The sequence below is a fragment of the Nicotiana sylvestris genome, chromosome 2 (genome assembly GCF_000393655.2).
Source record: "Nicotiana sylvestris chromosome 2, ASM39365v2, whole genome shotgun sequence".
NCBI lineage: Eukaryota > Viridiplantae > Streptophyta > Magnoliopsida > Solanales > Solanaceae > Nicotiana > Nicotiana sylvestris.
In genome coordinates this window covers 127261596-127263801 of record NC_091058.1, presented here as the reverse complement: position 1 = coordinate 127263801, position 2206 = coordinate 127261596, and the positions used below count along the sequence as shown (strand labels likewise).

The following is a 2206-nucleotide window of genomic DNA, read 5'->3' as shown; positions in this document are numbered from 1 at the left end:
AGTTGGGGGGAAAGGGTGGGAAGGGGGACAAGGAAGCTTTTATGCTGAGAGTTGGGTCCTGAAACATAGGGACGTTGACAGGTAAGACTATAGAGTTGGGTAAGATTCTTCACAAAAGGAGGATCAATAAAGCGTGTGTCCAGGAGACCAAGTGGAAGGGTACTAAGGCACGCGATGTTAACGGGTATAAACTATGGTATTCTGGAGGTTTTGGGGGCACGAATGGGGTTGGTATATTAGTTGACATGGATCTTAGGGAGCTAGTGGTCGAGGTTAGGAGGGTAAGGATAGGGAGATGGCGGTTAAGCTAGTGGTTGGGGGGCTTACTTTGAGTGTGATTAGTGCTTGTGCTCCTCAAGAAGGATTGAGCGAGGCAGTCAAGAGGCAATTTGGGGAGGATTTGGACGAGGTGGTGCATGGTATTCTGTGCACCGAGAAGATTTTATTGAAGGGTATTTTGAAGGCCATATCGAGGCTAATGCTGGGGGTTACGATGATGTGCATGGAGGGTTCGGATTTGGAGATGGCAGGTACTTCGCTATTGGATTTCGCTAGAGCTTTTGATCTGGTGGTAGTTAACTCGAGTCCCTCAAAGAGGGAGGAGCACCTGGTCACTTTTCGGAGTATAGTGGCCAGGACCTAGATAGACTATCTTCTCTACAAGAAATGCGATAGAGGTCTTTGCATTGATTGCAAGGTCATACCGAGTGATGTCTCACGACCCAACATAGACTCCTAGTTATGGATCTGGGGATCAAGAGAAATAGAAAGAAGAGAGCAGTGTGCAGTCAACCTAGAGTCAAATGGGGAAACTTGACTAAGGACAAAGCCTAAGAGTTAGGGGAGAGGTTGCTGGCGATGGGGGCCTGGAAGAGTAGTGGGGACACGACTGCGATGTGGGCCATGACAGCGAACTACATTAGGGAAGTTGCGAGAGAGGGTTTAGGGGCTATAAAGGGATACCTGGGAGACATATAGGGGATTGGTGGTGGAATATGGAGGTCCAAGGTAAAGTTGAAGTAAAGAAAACAGATTATTTGAAACTAATGGAGAGCACAAACGAGGAGGAAAAGAGGTCGAATTCGGAACGTTATAAGAAGGCAAAGAAAGAGGCAAAGTTAACGGTTACGACGACTAAGACTACTGCCTTTGGACGTATGTATGCAGAGCTTGGGAGAAAAGGCTGGGACAAGAAGTTATATAGGTTAGCCAAAGTTAGAGAGAGGAAGACTCATGACTTGGACCAAGTAAAGTGCATCAAAGACGAGGATGTCATGGTATTGATGGAAGATGGCCATATTGGACGAAGATGGTAGACATACTTCCATAGACTGTTGAACAAGAAAGGGGACAGAAGCATTGTTCTGGGTGAGTTGGAGAAAACCAAGAGTTTGTGTGATTTTGGCTATTGTAGGCATATAAAGGTCGAAGAGGTTATTGGAGCGATGTGTAAGATGAGTAGGGGAAGAGCGACTAGGCTAGATGAGATCCAGATATAATTCTGGAAGAGTGTGGGCCATACAGACGTGGAGTGGCATACTGGGTTGTTTAATTTTATCTTTAAGACAAAGATATCACACCTCCTTTTTACCACCCGAGGGGGGATGTAAGGGAGTTTTTTCAATTTAAGTGACATTAATCGAAATGGGATTATTTAATTTAATTCTTTCAGAGTCGCCACTTGGGATAATTTATTTGGTGTCCCAAGTCACCGATTTATTTTTAAAATCCCAAATCGAGGAAATTTGACTTTATTTAAAAGTCTGCGAAACCAGAAATTCTAGATAAGGAATTCTATTAACCCGGGAGAAGGTGTTAGGCATTCCCGGGTTCCGTGGTTCGAGCACGGTCACTTAAACTATTAATAATTGTCCTATTATCTGATTTACTATATGTTTTAAATCTATTGTGCATTTTTAACTTTTTAAACCGCTTTTTACGATTTATGGAATTATTTCTTGAAAAAGTTACGATTGTCGTAAACTTGCCGTTTTGGAACACACCACAAACCACACTACATGAAATGCACCCGCGATTTGTTATATGTTTATTTTATTACTGTTGAAAAATTGAAATTGGGTCACATTAAATGTACACCCGGATTTTAGTAATTAAAAATTACAACTATGCTATGGGAACCATACCCGTTGCTATGATGAATTATTTAAATAACACGCCCAAAGCAACTACGACGATTCAATCTTCA

General features: G+C 42.7%; 1 protein-coding gene across 1 annotated transcript; it reads left to right on the top strand.

Annotated features, from left to right (window-relative positions):
• Positions 1 to 295: 295 nt before the first annotated feature.
• LOC138885557 (uncharacterized) lies at positions 296 to 643 on the top strand. The gene has a single exon (XM_070166517.1). It carries the CDS (start codon positions 296 to 298, stop codon positions 641 to 643), a length of 348 nt encoding a protein of 115 aa, XP_070022618.1.
• The last annotated feature ends 1563 nt before the right edge of the window (positions 644 to 2206 follow it).